At 55.5% G+C, this 26,173-nt stretch overlaps 2 protein-coding genes across 4 annotated transcripts in view; one reads left to right on the forward strand and one right to left on the reverse strand.

The window, feature by feature from the left end:
• On the forward strand, window positions 1–7,780 carry SDS (serine dehydratase). Of its 3 annotated transcripts, none has more exons than XM_073881067.1 (8): window positions 1–141; window positions 2,971–3,125; window positions 3,479–3,518; window positions 3,769–3,908; window positions 4,007–4,098; window positions 4,843–5,070; window positions 6,709–6,833; window positions 7,572–7,780. In XM_073881067.1, exons 2-8 carry the CDS (start codon window positions 2,973–2,975, stop codon window positions 7,778–7,780), a joined length of 987 nt encoding a protein of 328 aa, XP_073737168.1. In that variant the 5' UTR covers window positions 1–141; window positions 2,971–2,972. The 3 variants fall into 3 exon arrangements, with proteins under 3 accessions (XP_073737168.1, XP_073737167.1, XP_073737169.1); XM_073881066.1 differs by lacking the exon at window positions 1–141 and adding an exon at window positions 2,245–2,267; XM_073881068.1 differs by lacking the exon at window positions 1–141 and adding an exon at window positions 2,646–2,664.
• The window catches only part of PLBD2 (phospholipase B domain containing 2), a 23,973-nt gene continuing 5,149 nt past the window's right edge, over window positions 7,350–26,173 (reverse strand). The window contains exons 2-12 of the mRNA XM_025889701.2: window positions 25,008–25,101; window positions 22,023–22,181; window positions 20,129–20,229; window positions 19,690–19,904; window positions 15,838–15,935; window positions 13,550–13,710; window positions 12,835–12,930; window positions 12,495–12,566; window positions 11,703–11,855; window positions 10,978–11,140; window positions 7,350–10,744 (exon numbers count right to left, since the gene is read on the reverse strand). Of these exons, the coding sequence (XP_025745486.1) occupies window positions 10,577–10,744; window positions 10,978–11,140; window positions 11,703–11,855; window positions 12,495–12,566; window positions 12,835–12,930; window positions 13,550–13,710; window positions 15,838–15,935; window positions 19,690–19,904; window positions 20,129–20,229; window positions 22,023–22,181; window positions 25,008–25,101 (1,480 nt within the window). The 3' untranslated portion in view covers window positions 7,350–10,576. The remainder of the gene's footprint in view (window positions 10,745–10,977; window positions 11,141–11,702; window positions 11,856–12,494; window positions 12,567–12,834; window positions 12,931–13,549; window positions 13,711–15,837; window positions 15,936–19,689; window positions 19,905–20,128; window positions 20,230–22,022; window positions 22,182–25,007; window positions 25,102–26,173) is intronic.

A 26,173-nucleotide genomic window follows, 5' to 3' on the forward strand; every position in this document is an offset into this window, starting at 1 on the left:
AATTCAGGAGACATTCTACCTGTCCATCTACTCTCCATCTCTCCGAGGACTCTACCGTCTCTCCACCTATAGCATCTCCAGTCTATCCCTTCCCGGTTTACTCCCTCTGTCCCAGCCGCCCAGCTCCACCACCTTGGCCAGGTAAGTACCCCCTCCTCAGCCCCACCGCAGTCTGGAGTGCCTGCGGCCAGGGGTGGGCAGGACGGGGGCTCCAGGGGAAGAGAGGAGGTAGAGTCAGTTGCGCATAGAAACCCATGCTTTGAAGCCAGACTGGCTGGGTCAGCATCTAGCTCTGGGCCTCAGGTTTCTCATCTCTAAAATGGGAATAATAACAGACCCTTACTTGTAAGGCTGTTGTAAAGGTGAAATGAGATCATGCACTTAGAATGTCCGGTCAGATATAATAATAGTTCGTTTTTATTGAGCTCTTGCTATGAGCCAAGTGAGGGGAGAGTGAGTTCTGACCAAGAGGGGACATGTAAGGCAGATAGCAGCTTCCAGAGCCCTCCCCCGTCCATGTTTGGCACAACCTCAGGATGTTGTGCTGGAGGGAGTGGTGCCATAGGGGGTCCCTGCCCCTCACCTGAAGGTATCCCATGCTGCAACCAGACAGAGGTGGGGGAGGAGGCTTCCCAAATCCACCCGAAAGGGTCTTGTGGGGGATGCCTCCCACACCCAACCAGGAGAGCTCCCTGAGGCCAGGGCTTGGCAACGTGCACAAGGTCCACTCAGCCAGAACGGGGTGCCATTGTTTCAGGGATAACCTCCAGAAGGCTAATTAACATTAATTCAAACAGATATGGGGACGCTCCTGTAATGGAGTGCCTCTAGTCCTTGGCTTTGGTTCAAGAGATCTAGGGGAGAGCACCCCCTCCCAGACCCTGAATGTTAGTTCGTTCAGACAGACATGAGCTATCCCTATTTGGGGGTGCTAAGGCTGGTGGGGTGGTCAGGAACCCCATCCCTCACTTTTCTTCTGACCCAGGCATATCTAGCCCAATCTGGGAGGGGTGGTGGCCGAGGGTTAGGGCTGTCCCAGGTGGTGTCATTGGAAATGGGGTGGGATGTGGGGAGAGAGAGCCAGCTTTGCTTGGCCTTCTAGGATGGGGGAAGATCCGGGGTGGGGGTGGGGAACCAGATAGGCTACTCACCCAACCACCTACTGATCAAATTCTGGCTCAGCCCAAACGGGGGAGAATCCAGAAGAGGAGGAAAAAGGGCTGCACGTATGTGGCCAGACTCTGGAACACATCAGCTTCTTGATCACTCAGAGTCGGTCCAGACGGGGAGGCCTGAGCCACACCCATGGTCCTGGAGAGAGCCTAGCTCCCATGCTAGACTGTCTGAATTCAAATCCTGCCTCTCCCTGGCTGTGTGGCCTTGGGCAAGTCACATTAATATTCAGGTCCCTATTCCTGTGTGACAAACTGCCCCAAGGCGTGGTGACCTAACAGCAATCATTGTATTGTTGTCTGTCGGGGCTCTGGGGCTTAATTGGGCTCAGCAGGCAATTCTCAATGGGGTCTCTCAGATGGCTGCAGTGTGATGATAGCTGGTAACGTCTCGAGGTCACCCCCCATGTCTGGCAGGTGACGCTGGCCATCCGCTGTCAGGTAGGGCATCTACATGTGGCCTCTGCATGTGGCCTGGGCTTACTCCCATCGAGGCAGCTGGGGTTTGAGATGGAGCTGCCCAAGAGAGACAGCCCTGTGGAGGCTGTGTCCCCTTCCCTGGAAGGGGGAGCTGGGGGCTGGGGTGAGCCAGCTCACACGGACTGGAGTGAGCCGGCTCACACAGACTGGAGTGAGCCGGCTCACACGGGCTCTGGAGAACAGACTGTGCCATCTCTTCCCAGCTCCACACTCAGTGACATCATGTTGGTAGCTTGAAAATGGCTTTTGTGAAGGTTATGTACAGCACAGAAGTGCACACACGGCAAATCAGGGCTTGATGTTTCTTTGCAGAGTCCACTGTTAAACATTCACCAGTGCTGCGCTGCTTGGAAGCCACCGAGTGTCCCTTCCCCCTGCAGCCAACAGACCACCCCCTCCTCCAGGGTCCAAGGGCAGGAAGCACAGACCCCACCTCTCACTGAGAAAAGCATCAGTGTCACGTCATAAAAGATGCGTGTGGGATGGCCATTCTGGGAAACACAATCTGAGCCTTGTTCCTCATCAGGAGAATGGACTAATAATGCACCTCCTAGGATTGTTAAAAGGATTAAATGCATTAATGTCTGTAAAGCTTAAAACAGTGCATGGCACATGGTAATCACTCTAGAAGTGGTCATTACATAATATAATAATTATTATAAAAAGTCTATTCTAACTGGGTATGGGGCTTTCCAAAGGTTAGTATGAAAAATATTCGTGCATTTAAATAGATAATTCCTATACACAATAAAACATTCAAACAGCACAAAAGGGATGATGAGTGCCAGCTATCCCCAGAAGTCCCTCTCCCTCATGAGTTTCTTGTTTCCTGAGATGTTCTGTGCACACAGAAGCTTATGGATTATGTGTGTGTGTGTGCGTCCCCGTGTTTTTGCACAAATAGACTATACCTGCTGTCCTGCCCCTTCTTTAGCACTGAACCATCTGGAAGCTCACTCTGACTCAGCACCTGCAAATCCATCCCCATCTCACACCCCTTGAAAGGTGCAAGGTCTGAATGCTTTTTCTGATGCTCACAACTTCCCAGCATGTTGTGTGTGTGTGCGGGGGTGGGGGGGGTCCTTGTCCCCATTTTACAGATGAGGCAGCTGAGGCTGAGGGGGGATTGCTTGCGTGATGTCACCTGGTGAGTAGGTGGCTCAGTTGAGATTTGAATTCAGGTCTCCAGGATGCTCCCCATCTGGGTTCGTGGGAAGCGAGGGCAGGGGTCACTCGCAGGCATGCTGAGGGCTATGTGGCCACGGCTGGCACCACAGCCGGCTCTCCTGACCATCTGGGTGTCCTTCCTTCCTCCCAGCAATGACGTCTGGAGAGCCCCTGCACGTCAAAACCCCCATCCGTGACAGCATGTCCCTGTCCAAAGTGGCAGGCACCAGCGTCTACCTCAAGATGGACAGTGCCCAACCGTCAGGCTCCTTCAAGATCCGGGGCATTGGACACCTCTGCAAGATGGTACGGGATGGGCTCCGTATCATCTGAGCAAGGGTGGCAGGTCCTTTATCCTCAACCGGGCAAGGCCAGTGTTGTGTACTGACTCCCACAATGCCTAGCGAAGGGGTGCCCACCCAAGAGGGTCTCCTCATGGACTGATCCCAGAGCCATCATTTGCCTGCTCCCCGCCCTTCCCTGAGCCAGTCTCTTTGGGCAGAGGCGATGTCGTCCGAGAGGCTAGGGCGGCACAAAGTCTGTGTGAAGGAAGGAGGGGCCAGGGGTACATCGGAATCACTGGGAAGCACTCCACGTGGGAGGGGAGAGCCCAGTGGAAGATTGGGAGGTGGGCCTCACCTCCCCCCTTGTCTCCACAGTGGGCTGAGCAAGGCTGTGAACATTTCGTCTGCTCTTCAGGTAAGTAGCCTGCATGCCCCTTCCTGTGCCCTGCTGTGTGTCCCTGGGCTAGGAGCTCCACCTCTCTGGACCCTGGTTTCCCTAGCAACGAGCCAGGACAAACATCTGCAGCAGTCCGGATTTGGAATTCCAGGGGAGGGGAGCAGTCACTCGGGGAGGTGTTCAGAACCCCAGGGTTGGGGGGAGTGGTCCCGGCCGGGCTCCCAGGCCCTCCTGCACTGACACACTCTCCAACCCCCATCCCTGGCAGCGGGCAACGCGGGCATGGCAGCCGCCTATGCCGCCAGGAAGCTGGGCATCCCTGCCACCATCGTTGTGCCCAGCACCACCCCTGCCCTCACCATTGAGCGGCTCAAGAATGAGGGTGCCATAGTCAAGGTGGTGGGCGAGGTGAGTACCAAGCCAGGGCAGGGACCGCGGAGGGCGCCTGGTGGCAGGGCAGGGTCTCCCGGCCCCTCACCTCTCCGACCTCCTCCGTGGTCTTGCAGATGTTGGATGAAGCCTTCGAGCTGGCCAAGGCCCTGGCAAAGAACAACCCAGGCTGGGTCTACATTCCTCCCTTTGACGACCCCCTCATCTGGTATGTGGAGCCCAGAGGCCCCTGGTGCGGGTGGCGTCCACCCGCTACACCCCTGGGTGGGCACCTACCACAGTGCGTGTCTTCACACCCCTGGGCGCAGCAGCTGCACGTGTGTGCACGCCATCAGACACGACAGCAGGTGCACACACACGTGTGCCAGTGCCCGTTCCCCACGGCCAGGAGTGAATGTGTGAGCTCAGATGCACAGGTACCTGCAGCCAGGCCCCCAGAAAGCCGACTGGAGACAAAGATTTCGGGGAAAGCAGTTTACCTGGGTGATGATGCATCAGAGAAGGCAGGAGGGAGCCGGGGCCAGAAGGAAGCTGATAAAGGGCTCTTGTGGTTAGGCGACTGCCATGGAGGTGGGCAGCTGGAGCTTACTTCATGGTGGGGGGGGGGTGCTGGGAGCCAGCGTGGAACTCAAACCAGAGTGATCCAGCTGTGGGAGAGCGTGCTGGGGAGCTGATACACCAAATGCCACCATTCTGGGTCCCCACAGACGTTGGCCGCGGGCCGCTCTCCGGGGCTGTCCTCCCTGACACATTTGCAGGCAGCTCCAGTGGCCAGAGGAAGCCCTTGGGTCGACACGCTGGTGCTGGCGGCTAGACATGGGGGTGGAGTCAGGGAGGAGGCGACTAGCCCAAAGCCCATCGGCTGCCGGGGATGAGGATGAGTGGCAGGACCCCTGCATGGGGTCTCCAGGGAGCCCAGCCCTGACCTCCCCCCCCCCGCTCCCCCCTCCAGGGAAGGCCACACTTCCATCGTGAAGGAGCTGAAGGAGACGCTGAGCGCAAAGCCAGGGGCCATTGCGCTGTCGGTGGGTGGCGGGGGCCTGCTGTGCGGAGTGGTCCAGGGGCTGCAGGAGGTGGGCTGGGGGGACGTGCCCATCATCGCCATGGAGACCGCTGGAGCCCACAGCTTCCATGCTGCCACCACTGCCGGCAAGCTCGTCTCCCTGCCCCAGGTTACCAGGTGAGCAGCAGGGCTGCCTCCGTCGGGGAGCCCAGCTCGGGGCTGGCTGCGAGGCAGAACCCCCATGTCAGTCCCATTTTACAGATGAGGAAACCGAGGCTCTGGTCACTTGCCCAGAGTCACACAGCCAGTGAGTGGTACTGCTGGGACTGAACCCGAGTCTACATGACTCAGTACCATGAACGTCATGCTGCCTCACATGAAGAGTCCAATGCTAAGCATTTAGTGAGTGCCCTGTGACAGGGGTTTTATACACCTCATTAATTTGCCAACCATTTACTGGGCCCCTAATATGTGCAAGCACTGCTGATCCTGGGGCAGAGTGGTGAATAAACACGGCCCCTGCTCCCAAAGCATTCATATCCCAGCCCCGAACCTTTGACAGATGGTAATCAGGATTAGGTTTGACGCATTATACAGGAGCCACAAATAACAATGACTTAAACCAGACTGATCCTCACTTCCTCTCTTACATAAAATGAAAAATAGGTCTATAAGTCAGTCCAGGGCTCCATGAAGCCAGAGTGCAGGTTCCTTGAGTTTGTTCTCCATTCTCATCATGTAGCCCTATGGCCCAAAACAGCTGCTTAAGTGCCAACTATCACACCCACACTCCAACTGGCAGGAGGAGAAAGGGAGGGCAGAAGTGATGCCCCTTCCCTTTAAAGACAGATGCAGTACTTCCACTTAGCTCTCATTGGCCAGAACTTAGTCACATGGCCACAGCTACTGCAAGGGAGGCTGGGAAATGCCTTCCTACCAGGTCTCCACTTGCGCAGCTAGAACAGATATTGGGTAGACAAGTCCTTACCACAGATAGGGAAGACGGAGTCCAGGATTCTGGATTCCTGAGCCTGGCTCTCAGGAGCCACCATGTTGGGCTCTGATCCTGCACTGTTGGGATTGAGGAAATAATTGCTGTGAGCCACATGCTGGGCTTAGGGCAAAGGTGATTCAGGCCCCAGGTGCTCCTGGGCGAGCTGGGAATAGAACCAGTGAAGACTCCACGGAAGGCAGGGGGAGTGAACGCACTGATTGCGAGTGCCGGTCCCGGAATTACAAGGATCCTGCTTGAGGTGCCTGCACCACCACTCCCTAGGCAGGTAACTTCAGGCAAGTGACCCACACGGTCTCTGCCTTGGTTTCCTCTCCCATAAAATTGAACCAACAAACAGCAAAAACAGTTGTGAGAATTAAATAATGCTTGCAAAATCCTTGACACCTAATACTTCCTCAAGAAATAGTCACTATGCCCGTGTCACGGGGGAGGACCGAGTGCTCTCCCTGGAGGACTCCTTGGAGGAGGTGGCCTTAACACTGAGCCCTGAAGGACAGGGCAAGGCCCCGGGCAGGCAGTGTCCTTTCCGGGAATCGCAAGGGGCCTCTCAGGTGTTTGTTGCTCAGTCGGTGTTGAGCACAATAAGCTCTTTACCCCCCCGTGAAGCCTCTGTGCCTTATTCGAAGACCTCACTCTGTCGGGGATCCCCTGGGGCCTTTCGGTGCTTTGCACCTGCCCACAGACCCTGCTTCCGTCTTCCCTCTCAACTCCATCTTTCTCTTTCTACCCCTCCTCATCCCAATCTCTGGCTCCTTCCTCCGTTCCCCCATTCCCATCCTCTTCCATGCCCGCTCTCCCAGTGTGGCCAAGGCCCTGTGCGTGAAGACCGTGGGGGCTCAGGCCCTGAAGCTGTTTCAGGAGCACCCCATCTTCTCTGAAGTCATCTCGGACCAGGAGGCTGTGGCCGCCATTGAGAAGTTTGTGGGTATGTGCCGAGTCCTTTCAAGACCTGACCTGCTGGTTCAGGACTTAACTGGCTGTCCACGCGGTGTCCTAAGAGATCCCATTCACTGCGAATTTTCTTCACAGTCCTATTTCCCATCCCTTCCTAGAACTTCCCACTAATGAAAGGTAATACAAGGCAGCGGTGAAAAGAGAAAGGTCAAAGCCACAAGTGAAGAAGTAAGCCTGACAACCATGACAGCAGGGAATAATAACAAAGTATTTAAAATGCGGACTCTGAGCTTCCTAGTAGCCCAGGGGGGAAACGGAAAGTATGGGTCGCAGGGTTGGCTTCAGAAATGGGTCTGTAAGTAGGCTGCACTCCTGGGTTCAGCCTAGCACAGGGGATGATGTGCACGCGCGCGCGCGCGCACACACACACACACACACACACACACGGTAAACTCTACCACTTAAGCCCCTGTACTAGCACTCGGTTTGGCTCATCAACCATGGCAGTCTTGCTCGGGTGATGATTCAAGCCTTCTCAACACAGAGCTCGGGAAGTTACAATCATTTTATCAGTGCGCGCACTCATAATGAAACCCCGCCATGGATCAGGACTTGGGAGGTCAAGCTGGGGTAGTGAGGGGACGTTTAGCCTGGGACCTGAGTCTGTGGCCAGGGCCAAGAGCCGAGTGGCTCACAGCCCTCAGGCTTTCCCAATGGCCCAACAGTGCCCCTGCACCCGGGCCCCACCCTCATCCGCCCTCCTCCGCAGATGACGAGAAGATCCTGGTGGAGCCTGCCTGTGGGGCAGCCCTGGCCGCCGTGTACAGCCGCGTGGTTCAGAAGCTGCAAGGAGAGGGCAAGCTCCGGGCTCCGCTGTCCTCCCTCGTGGTCATTGTCTGTGGCGGCAGCAACATCAGTCTGGGCCAGCTGCGGGCCCTCAAGGAACAGCTGGGCATGAAGAATGGGCTGCCCAAGTGAGGGCCCTTCCCCGCCCGCCTGCCTTCCCTTCCGGGGGCACCCCTGGTGGAGCTGGAGTTTTATCCAGCACCTCGCTGTAAATATTATCCTTGTGTCTGCCTGGGAGCCTGCGGCCCAGACCAGTCAGTTCCCTTCTCGGTCCCACGAGCCCACTGTGCCAAGGGGCCGCAGCTCCAAGGGGGAGCCGGGCCGGCAGCCAGCAAGGCCGTGAACTGAACCTCTCGGGCCTCTGTGCAGCAGCTCTGTGACTGTCCCTAGCCACCGTGGCTGGTGACGGCCACCTGTGTGTCCCATACCAGGTCCCCAGCGAGGGTGGGCAGGAGGGACAGGGATTGCAGCAGGACGGGCCTCCTCCCTAAAAGACGCACAGGGCCGTGGTCCAGGACTGAGAACCACCTGTCCTCTCCCCCAGGAAGCCCAGCCTGGCCCTGCCCACCCCCAGTCATTTTTCTAATTGCAGCTTTTTCATTGAAAAAGAAAAAAATGTATTTATGAAATGAAGATCCTTTTGAGTTTCTCCTTCTGCCTCCCTCCCTCCCCTCCTCTCACCTGCCTGCTTGTAGCCCTGCCCCCTGCCCCCTGGAACCTTGGCACCCCATGGACATGGGGGCCAGGACCCTGCTCCCAGCTGGACTTGCATGCCGGGAGACAGAAAGCAGGAAGGGAGGGAGCTGAGCAAGAGCTGGGGCAAGGGCTGCCTCCACTGGAGGCAGAACCAACTCCCAGCCCAAGAGGCAGAGGAGGCTGGCCTCATTCTGACAGGAAGTCCTTCCTGGTATCAGAAGGACTTGATCTCAGAACCACTGGGAGCAGAGTAGTGAGCCTCCCATCACTGGGGGTGTGTAAACTGACCCTGGACACCCATGTCAGGGACTCAGAAGGAAAAGACTTAAAGTGAATGCCATGCAAATCCTCTCAGACAAGAAACCCTGTTTTCCAAGGAGAGCATGTGTTGACGCCAGCATATGGAAACAGAAGACGGCCTGCCAGGGCTCCTCGAGGTCTGGGAGGGGACACCACCACACCACCCATAGCAGCCCCAGGCAATTCACTGAATCTCCAAGTTCAGAGTGAAGTTTGAGACCCCTCTAGCCCCTCAAGACATGACGCTGATCCACACGGGCCTACAGAGCCCCTAACCACCCCGACAAACAGCAGGCGGTGTGAGATACAGGGGAGAGTGTAAAACCCACCCCAAACCCACCCTGGACACAGGCTCATCCACTGATTTCCAGCCAGCAGGGACAGACATGTATTTTATAGGGAATGGGACATCAAAGGCAGGCTGGCAAGGACAGCAAACCATCAGCCCTTTGGCTCCAGAATTCTTTCTGGGGGACAGAGTGGTACTCAGTTGAAGAAAACCTGTCCAGAAGATCACTTCCAGCCTCAACTGTCCCACTTGAATCAGCACAAAACCCCCTCAAAAGGCAAGGCAGACCCCTCTGTCCACTGTAAGAGCTGAGGCGTGGAGGGCTGGGGTCGACCAGCTGGCTAAGATCAGATGGTGACAGACTCTGTTTTGTGTTGACCTGTATCCCACAGTGGAACCTGGGAAAGTCTTGTTGGTTAACCAGGCCCTGGGATAGTACCCAGAACAAAGTAGGTGCTCAAGAACATCTGGATGGATGGATGGACAGATGGATGAATGGATGGAGAGATGGATATAGATAAATGAATAGACAGATGGATTGATGGATGGATGACAGATGAATAGATGGGTAGACAGAAAATGGATGGATGGATGGATGGATGGATGGACGGATGGATGGATGGGTAAATGGATGGGTGGTTGGGGGGTGGGTGGGTGGATGGATGGACAGATGAGTAGATGGATGGATGGGTGGAAGACCGTGCAGATGGACAATGGGTAGGTGGGTTAGCAGATGAATACATGACAGATGAGTAGACAGAAGAATGGACAGGAGAATGCATGGGTGGATGGTGTAGAACCCAAACCAAAGAGGAGAAAGGGCACCAGCCCAGCCTTCCCCACTATCCAAAAGACACAGCACAGGGGCCACAGCCTCTCCTTTAATGGCAGCACAGCCTGCAATTTGGTTCTTACAGCAGGGGAGCTGTGGGCACTGTCTTGAGGCTAGGGGCAGGAGCAAGTTGGGGGCAGGGGGCATGAGGCTGCAGCATAGAGGGTGACACTCTTGTCTGCCCCTGAAGACCCCTCCAGCCACAAGTCACCAGAAACTTTGGTTTTTGTTTGTTTTCAAGTTTCTGTCCTCAGGAAAGCTGTCCAGAAGGGGAAACAAGGGGGCTGCTTCCTGAGGGAAGCAGAGTGGCTGGGGCTGGGAGATGGAAAGACCGATGTCAACCAGAGGCAATGCCCAGGTCCTGGGGCCGAAACCCCACAAGTCCCAGAGCCACCGGCAGGAATGACACTGAGAGGCAGGAACTGGAATGGTCCCCTCTGCTCTACCAGCGGCCCGAAACCCCATCCGAGGACCCCTCCCAAGCCCTCAAGAGGGGGCAGCATGTGAGGACAGGACCCCAGCACAGAAGAGAGAAGCAGACAGAGTAGAGAGAGAGTAGAGAGGGAGAGATGCAGAGAGGCAGGGGACAGGGGAGGCATTCCCTCACTTAAGGGGAGCGAACGAGTCAGTTCTGGGTCCCGTCGGGCCCCGCGTCCCACCTAAGAGACGACCCAGATGAGAGTGAACCTGGCAGACCCAGGTCCCTGATCCAGGCACAGCAGAGGACGAAGCCCACAGAGGGGGTGGGCAGGAGGTCAGGGTGGTGGCCGAGGGTGGCCCCACTGGGGGTCAGCAGGGCAGAGAACGAGACTCAGTCCCACCAGACCTCGATGGGTGAGAACTTCCAGAGGTCAGGCTGGCCCATGTGCAGCAGGCCACTGAAGGGCGAGGAGCTCCACTGGAACGGAGGCAGCTGGTCCCACGTAGGGCCACTGACGGCAATGATGCGAAAGGCCCTGGCCAGTGCCATGCTGGTCACCTGGGGGCCAGGGCAGAGGTCACTGAGCACCAGCCCCAGGCTGGGCTTGGAGCTGCCCCAATCCAGAGGGCCCTGATCCCAGCCCTAACTTTGACCCCACCTGCAGCCCCATGCCAACCCTGCCCCCCACCCCGCCATCTGCCCTGACCCCAGCCTTCATCCTACCCCCCCACCCACCCCCAGTGATGATGGCATCCAAGCCCCCTGACCCCAGGCCCCGGGCAGGGCAGCACCTTAACATCTATGCCCCCGTGGGAGCGCTGGTGCAGGGCCTGGAAAGGGTAGGAGCCGTTGGCTGGGTTCAGGTCAGAGCGGGCCGAGATGGCGTTCTCTGCGTTGGCCTGGGGGTTGCAGGCTTTGCAAAGCGACAGGGGGTCGTGCAGGAAGTCATTGTACCTGGGCGTGGGAAAGGAGGGGGCATCAGGAGTGCTGGGAAGGGGAGGCTGAGCTCCTGGTGGCGGCAGCCCTGAAACAAGCCACCTGCGTTCCCGTGCCAAGCTCCCCCGCACCCCCCCACCCCCAGCGGGGGACTTCCTTCACCCTTCACCTCGTCATTCCATGCCCACCCTCACATCTGCTCAGGCAGCCCTCCTCCAGGGCCCCTCCGGGCCCCCAACCCCAATCCAGGCTAGATAGCCCACTGTGCCCCTTCATAGCAGTTCTAGGGGCTCATTCCGTCCTCGCCCCGGCACCCACATCAGTGTGAGTGCTTGACGGATTTCGCATCTCCAGCCACAGCCAGGGGGCTCTCCGCTTCGTGCCGTTCCTCCGGTACCGAGCACAGTGCCCAGCACTGGGCAGGGGGCCACTCAGTGGCAGGTCAGCACCCTCACCTGTAACATGTAGTTACGGCTGGCCACCACCCTATGACCCCCGGGCTCATGGCGAGGTTGACACGGGGGCCAGAGACGTGCACGCAAAGCTCTACAGGACTCGGGGCTCACTCTCCCCCACGCACCTCATGAGCCGGAGCATGGAGTCCAGGTCATGCACCAGCGACTGATTCCGCCGGAAGATTTGGGCCCGGGGGCTCCCATCATAGGAGAACCAGTCCCCGTACTGGGCCACCAGGGCCTGCAGCCCACTGGCATTGAACACACTCTCAAAGTACCTGCGGGGGATAAGAATGGTCACTCACCACCCCTGCCCACGCTGGCTGCGGCCGGGGAGGCAGAGGGGCCGTCACACCAGAATATTATCACTGACAACCACAACAGGACAGCAAGTCCTGTCTTCTGTTTATGCCGGGGGGTGGCTTGCCTGGGTGACCAAGCTTAGGCTCTGCGGGCCAAGAGACATGGGTTCAGATGCTGACTTCATCGCTGAACAGCTGGGGAACTCGCCTAGGGAAAGTTAGGCATTCGCTGGACGCCTCAGTTTCCTCATCTGTGAAATGGGAACAGCGGCCGTGGCTACCGTGCGGTGGTTGTAAGGACCAAATCTCTCATTTGGCAGGGCACAGTGAGTGTCCAGAGGTGATGGCTGTGCAGCCCGGTTACAGGAGACGCAGTGGGCGAGCCTCGGCAGGGGTCGGCACCTGAGCCTGGCCACCCCCACCCCCATACACTGTGGGCCGCAGACCTAAGCCCCACCACTGTGCCCCCAAACTGGCAGGGCTTTCCCGGCCAAAGAAAGGCCAGGGTGGCTTCTTTGCTCTGCGGGTTGAAAAGCTCATGCAGGGAAGGACCCCTGACCAGAACAGAGAACTGAGTAGGGGTGAGGCAGGTATGGGGCAGGGATGGGGACATACGGTATGTTGTAGCTGGCCCAGTAGGTCTTCTGGTAGAGTTCTAAGGTCTTATCGGCCACCACCACCATGCCCCTGGGACCAAGAAGAGAAATGGGGCAAGACTGGTGAGAAAAAGGGCACCTGTGGGCACTGCCCTGCTCAAGAACCCCTGATGGCTCCCCAGTGCCCAGAGGTAGATTGGGTCCTGGACCCTTCCACCCCATTCAGGGGCTGCCTCCCCCTCCCACCTGGCCTTCCTCAGATGTTCGCCTTGCCACACACATTCCAGCATGCCTCCAGACTTTTTCCTAGGCAGTTCCCTCTGCCTGGAACCCCCTGCTTTCCTTCCCAGGGTACTCACGGGATCTGCTCCAGGATGGTGAGCACCCTGTTCCTGGGACTGGGCCCGCCAGGGATGAATGCCTTGTAGTCCACGATCATCCACTGGTTGTTGTACCTGCCATGCCCAAGGAAGGACTGAACATACCTTGGGGCCAGGGCCACGGCCCCAGCCTCCCCCATGCCCCAGTGCCCCACACTGCCAGGAATCAAGGGGAAGGGGTGGCATGGGGGGTGTCCTGCCATCTGACTGTCACCCTAACACTGCAGCTTGACCAGGTATCCTCTGTCTGCTCCAGAGAAGTCTATAGCTCCCTAGTGCTTATTGGAATAAAGATCTTAATTCTTTAGCCTGACATTCTAAGACCCTGCACTATCTGGCTCCAGTGTCTCTGGCTCCCAGGGCCCTCACCCACCTGTGCCCACTTGCTCAGATGGCCCTCCCCATCTCCAGAGCCCTCAAATCCCAAGTTCTCTTCCTGGCCTCCCTCTGGGGGCCCTTCCCTGGATGGAAGAGCCTTCAGGAGAGAGGCAAAGACCCAGTTTCCCTAAGTATAAAACAAGGGAGAAGACTTTAAGACACCTTCCAACTCCAGCAGTAACTGTGAGAGGGCTCTGCAGAGGGTGTGCGGCATGTGGCCCTGATGCCACATCAGGTCCCCTGGGCTCTGACTGTTGAGGGGGGAGGTTGGCCCATCTCTTGGGTGAGGAGGCCACAGTGCCAGGAGCCCACTCACGTGCCACTGTTGAACCTCTTGAAGGTGTCTGCCCAGGCGTCCCCGTCCAAGGCCAAGCGGTTGGCCACCACATTACGCAACCACTCCAGCACACAGTCCTTGGGATGCACATATTTCCAGAGGGCCGGGTTCCTGTTGCCAATGGTGGTCTCCAGTGTCACCTGTGGGAAGGCCCCTGACTTAGGACCAGGGCATGCTGCCACCAAGTGGCAGTGCTGCATCAATCATGGTCCGTACACTACAGATTTTTTAAAACCTCATGTGCTGCTTTGGGTGCACATTCCTCACTGGTTCCCTGGCTGAGCGCTGAGGGGGATTCACGATCATGCATCTAGCTTTGCCCCGGGGAACAGCCCCTGGGAGAGCCCAAGGTGCTGCTCATATGGACCCGATCCCCCAACCAAGTCCGTCAACTCTTTCCCCGGAGAGACAGCATCCTATTTCTTTCCCTTCCTTGCAGTTTTGCGGGGAAAGTCGGGTGGCTCGAGGCTGTTAGCCTGGTAGACTGCCACAGTCTCACTGACTTCTTCCAGCCCTCCTGGGAAAAACACAGCATGGCTACTAATGCCCCTTTTTACTGAAAGGTAAACTGAGGCCTGAAGAAGCTAAGAGACATGCCAAAGGTCATGGCTGGTCAGGGGATGGGCCACTGTTCCATCAGCAAACTTCCAGCTCTTAAATCAATGCTTGTTCCTCTACACCAGGATTATTAGCATGCCTCCTCCTTTTACGAAGTCCAGAAACCAGCTAAAAGATAGCAAGAGCCATAAATGTGATGTTTAAAAGAAGAATCTGGAAGGCAAGCCTCTAGAGAGCACCGCCCGGGTGGGAACACCTCCTTCCAGTCCTTCCAGCCTGTACCTTCCTTGTCCCTCAACCAGCTGCTCTTGGCATCCAGAGTCACTGCCAGGCTTCAGATCAGTGTGGCCCAGAAAGCCCTGGGAGGCAGTTTGCCCTCTCGGGCCGGGGGTAGTTCTGAACCTGGGGTAGTACTCAGGGAGTCTGCAGACTTGGAGGGGAAAACACCACCTCTTCCTTCCCACTGCCACCAAACTGGAACTCAGCACCTCCTGACGTTGTGAGCACGAGTGACCCGCCACTGTGACATGAGTGGTACCTGAGACCTGTCACCAACAGAGATCAGATGTGTTCCCACCATATGACAGGGTTGCACCCATCTCAAAACATCATTTATGCTCCCTGTTCCTTCGAAGTTATGGTAGTTAGCACACCCACTCCCAGAGCTTGTTATTTAGTAAGTTCACAAAGCAGCGCATATATAATATTAAAAGGTTATTTATGTAATATTTCGCTAAACACACTTTAATATCACTGAATTCCTTTATGATCCCATACCATTTTGGTTTATACATTTGAAAACGTTACTCGGAGATGGGGTTCACAGCCCCCCAGACTGCCAAAGGGCTCTGTGGCATAACAACAGTTAGAGACCCCAATGGAAGGTGCATTTCCTGCCGGGATCCCTCCCAGGTAACTGGATGAGACCTCCTCAGCTGTCCTTCCCCAGACTGTCCCCTCCTTGCCCCCGCCGGACTGCAGCAAGGGGGTCCCCTCACCTACAACCTGGCCCTCACCCGCCTCTTTCCCCATTTCAGGGGACTAAGCCCCTCACTTCTCTCAGAAGGTAGCAGAGCAGGAAAGAGTCCCTTGTCGCTGCTCCTGCAGGGAAACTAGCATCTTCTGCTTGGAGCGTGTTTTTTAGAGCGATGTTTTCTTCTCTGCATGTTGCAATCTCAGGGCTCAATGCCCCAGCGAGGGGTGCCAGGAACAGATTTCTAAACGAGCCTGGGCCTCAGCCAGGAAATCCAATAAAAACAACACATTGTAAACAACTTATTCAGAAAACCTGGCCGGGTTAGAGGGAGTTTGAGGAAGGCAGGAGGGGAGGCAGGATGAGAAACAGCAAGGTCATGATGGAGGGAGGGACGGCTTATGCTAAAGACAGCCAAACAAAACGGGGGTCACTAAGGTCAAGGTCAAGGATATTGCAAAAGGGCCCCAAGAGCAGCGACTGCTGAGGAGCTGATTGCTGAGGAGCTGGCTCGTGGAATGGAGAGTCCGGGGAGGCCGCAGGATTTGGCAGGCCCCAGCGGGGACTGGGAATCCGATTGTAAGAAGCCACCCGCCCCTCCCCGTGGTCCAAGTACCACAGCAGAAGAGGCCCCAGCACGGGATGGTGGTGGGGGTTGCGCCCACCCACCTGCCCAGAGCTGCCGGGTGACCCACAGCCCAGGGGAAGAAAGGCCACACTCGGGAGGGACACTCACCAGCCCACTGCCCATGATGTAGAAGTCGTCAGAGGAGAAGAGTGTGCCAGGGTAGGATGAGAAGACCAGCTTGTTGCCAGGAGCCAGGGGAGAGTTTTCTGCGGGGGGAGAGTGAGCCCCGCAGGGGGCGGGGGTGCAGGTCAGATCAGCCCACCTGGGGACCCCAGCACCCCAACCCAAGAGCCAGAGCCTCGAGGTAGGGAGCAGCAAGCCTCAGGGGGAGCCTCCGTCCATTCTGATATTTTAGTAAACCAGGCCATGAGCGGCTGGTGGGAAAGGGGACTGGGGAGTGACTGCTTCCTGGAGTTTCCTCCTGGGGTGATGAAGGTATCTGGGAACTAGATGCAGGTGGTGGATACACAACAGTGTGCGTATTCTAAATGCCACTGAATTGTTCGCTTCAAAATGGTTCACTTTACCCTATATGAATTCCACCTCAATAAAATAAATAAACCAAAACATAAATAAACAACCAGAATTTTTTTTTTTACTACCAGAAATTTTTAAAAATTAGTGCAGTTTTATATTTTCTTCTAGAACGGGCACAACTAACCTAACGGGAAGGAAACTAAGAAGAGTGGTTGCCTGAAGAATAACTACAAAGGGGCACAGGGGACTGCCTGGGGGGACAGAAACGTTCTCCATCTTTACTGAGTGGTGGTCACACAATGGCGCAGGTTTGTCCAGACCCCTCAATATATACATCCTAAAGGTGTGTTTAAGCTAGCCATCAGTAAAGAAGGGGTGGGGAGCGCAGCCCAGGATGTCATGTATCACCTATCGGAATGGCAAAAAACTGAAATGAACATAACACCCAGGGATGGCAAGGCAAGCTGATACGCTCACAGACTCGTGGACAAGTGTAAACTGGACCAGCCACTTTTGGAGGCAATTTGGCTGTGTGTATCCAGAGTCTAAAATGTTTAATTATGCCCATCTTTTTAATTTTTTTTTTAAAGTAGGCTCCACACCCAGCGAGGAGCCCAACGCTGGGCTTCAACTCACAACCCCAAGATCAAGACCTGGGCTGAAATCAAGGGTTGGACACTTAACCACCTGAGCCACCCGGGCACCGCTAATGACATCCAGCTTTTGTTTTGTTTTTTTTTTAAGATTTTATTTACTTATTTATTTATTTGTTTGAGAGAGAGAGCGAGCAAGTCGGGGGAGAAGCAGAGGGAGAGGGTGAGCAGACGCTGTGCTCAGCACAGAGCCTGACGAGGGGCTCCATTTCATGACCCTGAGATCACAATGAGCCAAAACCAAGAGTCAGACACTTAACCGACTGAGCCCCCAGGCGCCCCCACTTATGTCCATCTTTTAACCTAGCATTTCCACTTGGGGGCCCACTTGTCTTGCCGCAGCACCGAATGAAACACCAAAGACCTAGACGTGGCCCAAATCCTCAACTGAGAACTAGTTAAAAGTTTCACATCAGCTGTTAAAAGGCGGACTGAACGTGGCAATACCCAAAATTCTCCAAGGCTAGCTGTTGAGCAAAGGGAGCAAGATGCAAACAATCCATATGCTATGGTCTTATTTATGTTTAAAAAAACAAAAAACAAAAAGCAAACTGTTTAGGGCAGCGAAACTGCTGTAGAGTACTGTAAAGGTGGATATCCATCACTGTGCGTTTACCAAAATACGTGCAACCATACTATTCAGAGTGAACTTGAATGTCAACTATGGATTTCCATTGATAGTAACGTACTGATATCGGCAGATCAATTGTAACAAGTGTACCACACCAATGCAGCATGTTTATAACAGGAGAAAGGAGCGGGGAGGTATACGGGAACTCTCTGTGTTATCTACTCGATTTATCTGTAAACCTAAAGCTTTTCTAAAAAATAAAGTCTATTAAGTAAAAAAAAAAAGGTTCGAATATAGACAATATAAGTGCATCTCGTGCAAAAAATCTAGATGGATCCAAACGAAAATGGCAGCAGTATCCTCTTGGGAAGGGTCTGGAATTTGGGAGAAGGGTATCACAAGAGTGTATTTCTTCATCTGCATTGCTGATGAAGAAAGTACGTGAATGTATTCACGTATTACTAGCATAATAAAAATCAGTTAAAACAAGTGGGAAAATAAGGTACATCTTAGTCTAGAAACAAACAGAACCAAATATTCACAGAAATTATCTCCTATGGGTTATGGGGTGTTCAAGTGATTTCGATTGTATATGAACATCTTAGTGTATTTTCCAATTTCCTATACCATATGTGTTAACTTACATAGGCTTTTGTTTCTTTGTTTAAATAATCTCTACTCCCAACATGGGGCTCAAACTCACAACCCCGAGATCAAGAGTTGCATGCTCTATGGACTGAGCCAGCCAGGCACCCCCTTCCGTAGGTTTTTTTCAAAAGATACTACAATGTTCATGGATCCATAACAATGAAAACGATAGATCTGTGACTACAAACAACAACGTGGATGAACCTCACAGGCACTGTGCTAAGCGAGAGAAGTCACACACAAGCAAGCACACGTGCTGTATGTGTCTATGCACGTGACATGCAAAATCGGGCATACCTCATGCACGCTGTAAGCAGGCAGATGGAGATTATGCTGGGGTGGGGATACATGCCTGAAAGGGCCAGGACAGCAGCTTCGGGGGGCTGGGAATGTTCTGTTTCTCAGTCTGGGTGCTACACATAGATGTGTGCAATATGCAAACTTCTGGCTGTACACATGTGATGTGCACGCTTCTCTGTATACATGTCAATGCAGAAATTTACTTAAGTTAACGGGCATTAGGTTGTTTCCCAACCATTACTGTAGTTGACATCCTTGTGCACCATCCCTGTGCAGAAGTCGAAATGTTTCTCTAGGGACAAATCTGAGCCAAGAATTGCTGGACCATGGGAGTGACAGATTTTGAATTTTACTGGGTACCGGTGGGGTTCTTCCTCAAAGCAGCAGCGCCAACCGGTACTCACTCCCATTAGCAGAGGATGAGGGTATACATTTCCCCACCCCCCTCGCCACCTCCTGGCAACATTTCGATTTTTGAGTTTTGCCAAGAAGGAGGCACTGCAAACATCTGGCAGTGTCCACCCCTCCGGGGTGGACACTGGGGCCAGGGATTGGATGGGGGAGCCACGCTGGGGCACTTGGGCCTTAGTTGCAAAGTTTTCACGTTTGACAGGAAGAGCATATTCATGTATTCATGCATTATTCCTTGTGTAGCTGAGTGTTTGCACTGAGTGTCTGCTGTAATTCTTCCCATGCTTGCATCCCTACCATCTGCAGTGGCACCCTGCAATTCCTCACATCAAATGCTGGGCTCTGTTTCCCCACCTCTCAAATCAGAGCTGGTCACCGGACTTGCTTTGAACAAAAGAATGCTGTGCCCGTTTCGATCAGCCTTCAAGAGGCCTTCCACACTGCCCTGCCCAGATGTCACAAGAATAAGCCTGAGCTAGCCCAGCGACGCCAACACCCAGCTGAGAGCCACCCCCAGACACGCAGATGAGGCCATCCTCGGTCAGCCAGCTCACCCCGGCTGACCGCAGAAACATCAGTGACCCAGCCAAGATCAGCCAGGCCTGGCCCGGCATAACAAAACCATCTGGCTGACCCACAGACACACTGAGCAAAAATAAATGGTCGTGTTTTAAGCTTCTGTTGTTTTAAATCTGGAGTGATTTGTTATACAGCAAAAGGTAACTGATACACCTTGTGAAAAGGAACTAAAAGGAAACAAAAATGTTAACAATAAGATGGACTCCTAGAGCAGCTGGACAGTGTGCACAGGGCCAAGGCCCACAAGCTCCCGGCGTCCCGCCCCCCTGCACTGTGTGCCCACACGCATGCTCACACACAGATACACCCACGTCCACCCACCTTGGGGGTCTTCCCGGAACTGGAACCAGTACTTCTTGATGACGCGCAGCATGTTCTGGTAGGAGCTCCAGGTGTTGTGGGCGATCAAGAGGTCCGTCTGGCCAGGCAACAGCTTGATGAGGGCAGAGCAAGAGCCAGAGCCCATAACGTGCTTGGTCTTGGTCTTATTCAGGGCAGGCTCCAAGTCTCCCAGGTCCCCGGTGAGCTGCAACAGGCTGAGAAGGGGGGGGGGGGGGGGCGGAGGGTTACCACGCCTGCCTGCCAGGAGTACGTTTCCATACCCCTTTCACAGAGGAGGAAGCTGAGGCTCTGGAAGGCTAGGTGAGCGGTCTGAGTCTGGGCCAGGAGGTGGCAGAACCCGTATGGGAACCCAGGTCTGTCTGACCATGAGGTGCATGTCCCTCTCCCCTACCCTGTCCGCTCCAGGAGTGGCACTTACAGGAAACCCAAGGGTTTGACGGTAAACCTCCCAGTTGGAAAGGTCATAGTGCCTTCATAGCTGTCCTCGAGGCCTTTCAGCTGCAGGAGGGTGAGCCGCACCTGAGGGGGGGGGGCACAGATGGGGTGAGGCCTCTCCCCCTGGCGCTCACGCCTTCTCCTGCAATGGGAGGGGCCCAGGGTGCATCCTCCAGGATCCTGACAGCCCTGACCACCCCCTTTCCTAGCACCCAGCCCTCCGTGCCAAGCACTCTCTTGCCATCACTTAGTTAATGATGTTTCTGCCCCCTGCCAACCTAAATCACTCCCACTTAAGAGTCCAACTGAAAGCCACCTCCTCCAGAAAGCCTCCCAGCCAGCCCTGACCCACCGTCAACGGCTCCCTATCCTGAGCTCAGCTCCTGGCTGCACTGCTGCCTGAGGACACAGTCTCATTAGCTGACTTCTCCCCATGGTCACTGTCCCTGCTCTCTAACCAGGGAGATCATCACTGTGTCCCCCGTGCATCCTTGGTCAGCGCTGGGTATATACCAGGTACTTCGTTAGCATGGACGGACATGGACGGACAGTCAGGCAGCACTGAGAGATGGATGCGTGGCTGCTAAGTTATGTAGAAGGAAGGGAAGGGCAGAGAAGCAATCGTCCAGGTGGATGGCAGGGTGGACGGAAGGACAGATGTCCAGTCGGGGGTCACAGACTGGATGGGCAGACAGGACAAGACAGATCCATTCTTTCATCTCTAGATATTCAACCAAGCTTGACACATAAAGCACCCACTGTGTGCCGGCCCTTGTGCTAGGCGCCAGGGATACTGTGGTGGACAAAGCAGATGTGGTCCCTGCCTTGGCCTCATGGGGCTCGAGTCTCCCTGAAGACGGACTGAGTCCCGCACTAGAGCACCACAGGGAAGTGTGGGTACGGGACAGAGGTGAGGGGTGGGGGGAAGAAGAAGGTGTTCTGGGCAGAAGGGGCAGCAGGTCCTAAGCCCTGAGGCAAGAGGTAACACATCTTGTTCGAGAAACCAGGAGGTCAGGGAGGCTGGACCACAGAGCGAGGAGGTCAGCAGGAGACGAAGCTGGGGATGGACAGGGTGCGTCATCCCCAGGGAACGGGGCGGCCCTGGGTGGGGAGAGAGAGCAGCCGCGGTGGAGCTACAGATGGACAGACTGACACAGGGAGGTGCTTCGATGACCGATGGCTGGGAGAAAGTGGGGATTGAAGCAGACAAGGTGGACGATCAGACAGACAGCTGGGCAAGTAAATGGGAAAAAGTGTAGGGGGGGAGTGGACAGACAGGTGGATGGCAGGCAGGGAGACGGACAGGCAACAAAATGGGGGTATGTCAACAGTTGGGGAGGTGGTTGGTGGGAGAACTGGGAACTGGCCGAAGATGGGCAGGGGCTGGCAGACGGGTGAGAGGAAGAGAGAGGAAGACAGATAAGCCTGTGGGTGGTGCGTGTGCTGACAAACTAGACACACGGATGGCTGGGTGGGAGGAGAGAGGAAAGGATGGAGGGAAAGGGAAGACAGCATGGTGGGAGGGAGGACTGGATGGCTGGATGGACAGAAGGATGAATGGATGGGTGGGTGGGGAGGTAGACGAATGGATGGACAGTTGGCGGAGAGGGAAGAAGGGAGAGAAGACTGGATGGATGGACAGACATACGGAGGGTGGATGGATGGATGGGTGCGTGGATGGCCAGGGAGGGAGGGAGGACTGATGGGTGGATGGATGAAGGAGGGGGGGGAGGGGGGAGAGGGAGGGAGGGAGGGGGAAAGGGCTGGCAAAGAGGGCTGGGAGACAGACAGCTGGCAGCAGAAGCCACAGCGGTGGCAGGTCCCCAGAGCAGACCCAGCCCGCCGTCCCTCCCACGGAGCATGGGGGCCACACCCACCTGATGCCAGTAAGCCGAGCCCTGCTTCAGCTCCATCTCCTCCTGCATCCACTCCAGGTTGGTCTCCAGGAAGCTCTTGAGCTTCTCGCAGTAACCGACTTCGTACTCGAAGGGGCCACAGTAATTCACCACCGTGTTCATCCAGTGCATGTAGATGAGCTGCGGGGTAGGCGAGGTGGGCGAGGGTGGGGGCGGGGTAGCCATGCTGCTCTCCTCGCCGAGGACCCCGCTGGCTCCCCACTCGGGCTCAGACTCCTCACCCCGTTCAGGCCTCCGAGAACCACGGTGCCCTGGTAAGGCCCCTCTGCACCTTTGCTCCCGCGGGCTCTCATCCCCCCGAGGCCCCTCCCACCCAACCCACTCTTGTCCCACCAGGGCCCAAAGCTTCTGGATGTCTCCCTCCTTTGAGAGCCTTTAGCATTCAAAGTCTGCTCTAGACTGAGCATCCTCTGTTACCGGAGACCCCCAAGCTATGGAAGTATTCAGTCGGTCAACAAACTACGACTTTCGCGCCCCTACTGTGTCCTGTCCGAAGCCCCAGGGACACGGCAGAGAACTCACAACTGACACGCACGTGCACAAGTGAATGCCGGGCCGGTTCAACCAGCCGTCGAGAGGCCTTCCACACCTCCCGGCCTGATGTCACATGAACAAGACAGGCCACGTTCAACACCACATCGGCCCCGTCGGCCCCGTCACCCAGACTGACAGACCGCCAACCCCCAGATGCATGACGGAGACCGTTCGAAGCCACCCAGCTGCCCCCGCTGACCTGCCAGCTGACCGCGGAAGCATGGGTGGGCTCGGCCAAGATCAGCCAGGCCTGGCCTGGAATCCTGTCTTCCCAGCAGGGGCAGGGGCGTCCCCTATCTTGTGGCACTACGGGGACCTGGTCCATCGCCCGGAACTCACATGGATGGCACTCGGTATGAACGGACCCACGCAAAGCTCAAGGCAACTCTGCAAGGAGAGTGCTATCCTCACCACCCCTGCTTCATAGCGGAGGACACCGAGGCACCGGCAGGTGACTAACTTACCCAAGGTCCTCCAGGTACGGAATCAAAGAGTCAGGATTTGAACCCTGGAAAGGTGTGGATTTGTCATTTCCCAAAGGCTGCCGGGTTAACGTCCAGCCACACCCCTCGCCACACTGGAAATATTCCCAAGACACACAGGCCAGTGAGGGGATTGTGGCAGCACCTGGTACCCCAAGACTGATCGCTTAAGGACCGCCCCCCCGCTCCACGGCCATCTCCCTGAAACACATTCGATTTCTCCTCTGTACCCCAAGGCCTCAAAAAGATGCCACTTCCTCCATACACCTTTCCACCAGTTCCAGAAGCATTTCCCAAGTGCCTGTCCTGTATCAGGCTCTGGCCTGGGTGCAGGGGCAGCGGGGAGGGGGGGTGCGCGGCAGAGCAAAACACTCAGAAACAGAGACTCTGGTCAAACAGCTGGGTTTGAATGCTGGCCCCCCTGATGAATGGCTGTGTGACCCTGGGTGAGTAATTTCACCTCTCTGAGCCCCAGTAAGGCAGTCACGCTTCCCTCGGTGGGGTGGGGAGGCTGGTGTGCGGGCTGAGGGAGAGAACACGGGCCAAGCTCCTGGCACATGTGTCCAGGATTCCACTCAGGACAGCCCCTGGGGCCTTGCCTCAGTGTTCCTGACAGGCTAGCGGGACCCTTGAAAGACAGAACCCTGCCTCATTTACTGCACCCCAGGCAGCACCGGCCTGGCCCAGCGTCTGAGCAGCTCCCCAGACATCCAGATCCCAAGCGGACGTCCAAAACGGCTGCTGGGTGTCAGAATGAGGAGTATGAGTTTTATAAGGGGGTGTCCCCTGTGTGCAGTCATCTGTCACATGCTCTTCCCCCTCAGCAGCCAGCATCCAGGATGCATCGTGTTGCTGATTCCTTCCCAAAGGTCTATCATATGGTGTTCGGCGGCCCCAGGGCACGCGTGGACTCGACGCTACCATTGCCAAATGACTTTCCCAAGTGGGTGTCACACTTCCTCCCACACTGCAGGAGACTGGCTGTCACCACGAAGTCTCACCCACTTCTGAGATGGGCCGCCTTCTGAAATTGATGCTAGCACTTTTCTAAAGCCCCAGATCAAGTAGAGCAAAACAGTAGGTTGTCTGAGGATTCTGCACGTGTGGTAAAACTAGTTTAACAAAAGTAAGAGGGTGGAAGTAATTCAAGTGTCCATCCACGGATGCGTGGATAAATAAAATGTGGTCCATCCATCCAGTGGTCTGTCCATCCAAGACAGTATTATTTGGCTACAAAAAGGAGTGAAGGACTGACACAGTCTAGAACGGGGACGAATCTTGAAAACACGATGCTGAGGAAAAGAAGCCAGACACAGAAGACCACCCACTCACATGAAATGGCAAGAATCAGCAAACCCATGGAGACAGAAGGTAGGTTAATGGTTGCCAGGGGCTGGGGTGAGGGAGAAAGGGGAGCTCTGGGTATGGGGTTGCTTTCTGGGGTGATGAGAATGTTCTGGAATGGGGTAGTGGTGATCGTTGCACAACCCTATGAATATACTAAAAACCACTGAATTGTACATTTCAAAATAGTGAGTTTTATGGCATGTGAATGATATCTCAATATGAATGAAAGAAAGAAAGAAAGAAAGTCACATTTAGGGTGATGGTGCCTCTGGGGGCAGGGGTTGGGAAGGGGGCCTCAGAGCGATCAGTAACACTGTACGTTTTAGTCTGGATGTTTGTTTTATTGCTGTGCTCTGTGACTCAGAAAATGTCATACATCCTTCAGACGCATCAAATACTACCTAGCCTGAGTTTTTTAAAGACTGCACGTGAGCTCTGGCTGCCCAATTACGTGGAGGGCTGGGGGCGGGAGCAGGGAGCCCAATCTGCATGCACCTCACCTCAGAACCCTTCCGAGCTTCCTGGGGTGCACGCTGGGTGGGGTGGGAGGTGGGAGCCCCAGGTCCCCCCATCTGGCCCTTACCTCCTCAGACACAGCGGCCTCCGCCACGCCCGCGGCGTAGGCCTGCAGGCTGTCGTTGTAGCGGCCGTTCGTCTGCAGCTCCAGAAAGGCCCACCTAGTCGGGGAGGAGGGCGGGCCCGGTCAGCGTGGGGGCACAGGCATTTTTAATTTTAATCAGCCCTGACAAACGCCCCCCCCCCAAAGCTGTACTAATCCAGCCCTCACCAGCCAGCGTCAAACGAGGGCTTCCTCTGTGCTAGATGACGTTCTAGTCACTTCTTGTCTACTAACTCATTCAATCCTTGTGACAACCCCACGCTCCTACCAGGCAGGCACTGTTACTCCCCGTAGTGCAGAAGAGGAGGGAAATTAAGGCACAAAGTTCCGTAACTGCCATGGAAGCCTGCACTACTACCCCTCCACCCTCTCTGTGCCCTCTGCCGTGCGGCTTTGCGGTCCCTCCTACCCATGGCCAAGTCCCTCCCCGCCCCACTGATCTGGGCTCGGTCATATGACTCGCTTTGGCCAATGGATGGAAGTGACCATGTGCCAGGTATAAGATCAGCCTTTGCAAGGCCGCCTTTGTTTCCGCTTGCCCTCCTCTGCCTCTGCCAGGAGAACATGCCCCAGCCAGCCCGCTGCTCTCAGGAACGTGACAGAAACATGGAGCAGACCAGCTCTGCAGACCCACAGGATGAAGCAGAGCTGCCCTGGCTGCCCCTTGGATCCATCGAAAATAACCCTGGGTTATTTTTGAAGCCAGTGGGTTTGGCAGCTAATTTGTTACACAGCACTGCTGCCTAACACTAGCTGATACACCTGCCGAAGGTTACAGAGCTGGTAAAGGGCCGAGCTGGGATTCAAGTCCAAGCAGACTGGCTCCCATTCCTTCTGGGAAGCAGCACTTCCCAAACTCTGACGTGCATCCGTGTCACTCAAAGACCTGGTTCGGAAGTAGATTCTGATCAGGAGTCTGGGGAGGGGCCCGAGACCCTGTATTTCTAAGTAGCGGCCAGGTGAGGCCAGCGCCACCAGCCTGCAACCACGCTTGGCTGTAGACCACCTCGCCAAAATGTACCCACTCCTGTCTGTCCACTCCTTGCCTGAAAGGATTCCTAGCAATCTTTCTCATCTTTGCCAAGGCAGTGGTTGAAAAACGCAATCATGTTGTTTTGATGATAATCCTT

This window comes from Callorhinus ursinus, unplaced genomic scaffold, assembly GCF_003265705.2.
Source record: "Callorhinus ursinus isolate GAN/ISIS: 27379988/994484 unplaced genomic scaffold, GSC_fseal_2.0 scaffold41, whole genome shotgun sequence".
In the NCBI taxonomy this organism is placed as follows: Eukaryota; Metazoa; Chordata; class Mammalia; order Carnivora; family Otariidae; genus Callorhinus; species Callorhinus ursinus.

Excerpts from the sequence above, each read along its gene's own strand:
- SDS (XM_073881066.1), top strand. Across the intron at positions 3,519-3,768 it reads ACATTTCGTCTGCTCTTCAG|CGGGCAACGCGGGCATGGCA; the intron begins GTAAGTAGCCTG and ends CATCCCTGGCAG. Across the intron at positions 4,099-4,842 it reads TTTGACGACCCCCTCATCTG|GGAAGGCCACACTTCCATCG; the intron begins GTATGTGGAGCC and ends TCCCCCCTCCAG.